General features: G+C 40.2%; 1 protein-coding gene across 1 annotated transcript in view; it reads right to left on the reverse strand.

Moving 5' to 3' along the window:
- Positions 1 to 2236: 2236 nt before the first annotated feature.
- Positions 2237 to 3789, reverse strand: part of TOP2A (DNA topoisomerase II alpha) — a 30733-nt gene continuing 29180 nt past the window's right edge. The window contains exons 34-35 of the mRNA XM_017497141.2: positions 2945 to 3144; positions 2237 to 2625 (exon numbers count right to left, since the gene is read on the reverse strand). Coding sequence (XP_017352630.1) covers positions 2497 to 2625; positions 2945 to 3144 — 329 coding nt within the window. The 3' untranslated portion in view covers positions 2237 to 2496. The remainder of the gene's footprint in view (positions 2626 to 2944; positions 3145 to 3789) is intronic.

The raw sequence follows: 3789 nt of genomic DNA on the forward strand, positions 1-3789 counted from the left end.
TTTCTGAAAGAAAAAAAAAAAAAAAGGAATAATGGAAATCCATCGTACGCTTTGCCAACTCCCCCCCAATTTTGCAAAATTATATAGTAACCAGAATATTTACATTGAAACAACCCATTGATTTTATTATTTCCTTTTACTTGTACTCATATTTGTATGTGTTTACATAGTTTTTTGCACATGTCTGAGTCTTAACCAAATTCCTTTTCTTTTTTGAGACAGGGTCTTACTCTGTAGCCCAGGCTGGAGTGCGGTGGCACAATCTCTGGTCACTGTAACCTCTTTCTTTTGGGCTCAAGCAATCCTTCCTCCTTGACCTCCTAAACTTCTGGGATTAAAGGTCTGAGGCACCACGTGTGGCCCAGATTTCTTTGAAAGGGCTAATTCCTCCATTATCTTTGTCAACAGTACCCTTGGGTTTTGTTTAGTTTATCCCTCTGGAAGTCAAGATTGTTTTATACTTTTCAAATAGCTTTTGACATTTAAATATTTCATCTATTTGAACTTAATTTTGGTGTAAGGTATGAAGAGATTTATCTGATTTTTTTCCTAAATGGATTAGACCCAATATAACTTACTGATACCACCAAGTAGTTGACTAGGTTATTGAAATAGTTGTTAAAGGCCGGGCGCGGTGGCTCAAGCCTGTAATCCCAGCACTTTGGGAGGCCGAGGCGGGTGGATCACCAGGTCAAGGGATCGAGACCATCCTGGTCAACATGGTGAAACCCCGTCTCTACTAAAAATACAAAAAATTAGCCGGGCATGGTGGTGCGTGCCTGTAATCCCAGCTACTCAGGAGGCTGTGGCAGAAGAATTGCCTGAACCCGGGGGGCGGAGGTTGTGGTGAGCCGAGATCGCACCATTGCACTCCAGCCTGGGTAACATGAGTGAAACTCCGTCTCAAAAAAACAAAAAAACAAAACAAAACAAAAACGAAATAGTTGTTAAAGGAAGGTACCATTAAAAAAAACATACATGCATATTTACTGATCAAGTATGGTGATGAAGAACTTAGTACTCATGTATAAAATCCCAGGGAAAAGTTTTATTGGCCTTAATCAGGTCATAATGCCTATCTCTTGGACCTATCACCATGGCCAGAGGCTGTAAGTTCTGTCAGAATATGACCGAAATGCTTCTGAAAGGGAAGTGAAGACTGTATTTTAGGATAAGTAAAAGGGTGTAGTGTATATTTTAAAAAAGGCATTCTATGGGTTGCAATGTTTGGAACATTTTATTGAAGTACAAAATTGTTGGAATTTAGCTAATAGAAAAACAGTAAATATTTACAAAAACACTGATAACATCACTCAAGTCACACACAGGTAACAATGTAGACAGGTCTTTAAAAAGTTACAAATTGAAATTATGGAGATATGAATCTAATCACTCATTGCTGAGCATGGTTATCAATATAACATTTAAGATCTTGGAGTAAATGTCCCCCAGTCTTCTGCAATCCAGTGCCCTTTAGAAATTGGTTGCTCTCTTTGGGAGATTCAGACTCAGGCGCAGCCGGAGGGGACAGTTAAGAGCTGAAATCATCACATAACTGGTCTAATTTTCTTCATTCTATTGATTGTGTCAAGTTATAGACACAGTCAAAGTGTTTTTCTTTAGTCTCTGATGATTTGAGAAGATGAAGAACATGAGCAATTTCTCATTGCCTGAACAAAAATTTGACACATCAAGAGGCTGAGTGTGGAGTATCCGTAACTAGAACCATAAAGTTCTATCTGAGGGTACATTATGTATAAAACTAAGATAAAACAGAGAATTAACTATGCTGTATCTCATATTTACTAAAAGTAGGAAAGGAGGCAGAGTGACATTTTTAAATCAAACTGCTCTAGTTTTAGCTTAATGGATGGTTAATAAACACACTGCTTTATGCTGAAGTGACCACATAACTATTTCTAGAGTTCAGAAGAACTTAAAATCAGGATTTAAAGACAAAAGAAAGCAGGCTCAAACACAAAACAGAGAACAATTTCCATGGTCAGTATTTAGACAGAACTATAAAAAGCTAAAGGGCTGGGCGCAGAGGCTCACACCTGTAATCCTAGCACTTTGGGAGGTGAGACAGGTGGATCACCTGAGGTCAGAAGTTTGAGACCAGCCTGGCTAATGTGGTGAAGCTCCGTCTCTACTAACACAAAAATTAATTAGGCGTGGTGGCTAGTCCCAGATACTTGGGAGGCTGAGGCAGGAGAATTGCTTGAACCCAGGAGGTGGAGGTTGCCATGAGCCAAGATCACGCCACTGCATGCCAGCCTGGGCGACAGAGTAAGACTCCATCTCAAAAACAAAACAAAACAAACAAAAAAGCTAAAGGACACTTGGGCTCTACTCACTTCATTTTGATGGTCTTGTACTGAAAACACTTTCCCCAAGCTAAATTCAAAGGGGAGGAAGTTAACAGCTTCAGGTAACTTTAAAACCAGTCTTAGGCTCAATAAGATAACTACTTAAAATTTTTAACTGCCTCACATTTTAAAACAGATCATCTTCATCTGACTCTTCCAGGTACGTTATAGGTTTCTTTGCCCGTCCAGATTTTGCCCGAGGAGCCAGAGCTGAATCAAAATCCATATGGAAGTCATCACTCTCCCCCCTGGATTTCTAAAAGAGGAGAAAGCCCAGGTAATTTGTACAATGTAAATCTGACAACATAACTGCAATGTAAAAAAAAAATTATCAAGACTACTTTCAAGGAGTTTTCTACTTTCTATCAAGTAATAAGAAGCAGATCTAAGGCCAGCTCTTCCATTGCCCAAGTAAGTGGCATATTTATTAACTTTGTTAAAACTAAATATTACGGTAAAAGCTAATGAATTATGAGTCACTTTTCTTAAAGACATGCCAAATTATTAAGAGCAAGGGCTTAGTTATGTCCTTCAGAATATCTACAGCAAAAAGACTGACTAGGATTAACACTCACCTTGCTTGTGACTGCTTTAGAAACAATTTTCTCAAAATTAGAGTCAGAATCATCAGAAATGGATGGCTTCCTTTTGCGGCGATTCTTGGTTTTCGCAGGGTCAGGCTTTTGAGAGACACCAGAATTCAAGGCTGGATCCTTTTTAGTTCCTTTTGGGGCAGCTCTTTTTTTGGCACCGGTAGTGGTGGTGGAAGACTGACCTGCAATTCAACACAGGCATTTGTCACAGCCGCTATTTTTTTGAGATGGAGTCTCACTCTGTCGCCCAGGCTGGAGTACAATGGAGTGATCTTGGCTCACTGCAACCTTCACCTCCTGGGTTCAAGTGATTATCCTGCCTCAACCTCCTGAGTAGCTGGGATTATAGGCGCAGACCACCATGCCCGGCTAATTTTTTAGTAGAGACGGGGTGTCACCATGTTGGTCAAGCTGGTCTCAAACTCCTGACCTCAGGTGATCCACCTGCCTTGGGCTCCCAAAGTGCTAGGATTACAGGCATCATTAGTCACCATGCCTGGCCTAGTCACAGCCACTCTTAGATGGATTGTTCTCATTGTGAACTTTCTTCAGCAATGTGATGACTGTGTATGTTTAACAGGAAAAGACAATCTAAGAGAGCTGAAAATATATTAGAAAATCAAAGTATTCTTAAACATTCAATTTTTTTTTTGAGACAGAGTCTTGTTCTGTCTCACCCAGGCTGGAATGCAGTGGCGAGATCTCGGCTCACTGCAGCCTCTGCCTCCTGGCTTCAAGTGATTCTCCTGTTTCAGCCCTCCAAGTAGCTGGAACTACAGGCATGTGCCACTTCACCTGGCTAATTCTGTATTTTTTTTTTTTTTTGA

Source organism: Cebus imitator, unplaced genomic scaffold, assembly GCF_001604975.1.
Source record: "Cebus imitator isolate Cc_AM_T3 unplaced genomic scaffold, Cebus_imitator-1.0 Scaffold228, whole genome shotgun sequence".
Lineage (NCBI taxonomy): Eukaryota > Metazoa > Chordata > Mammalia > Primates > Cebidae > Cebus > Cebus imitator.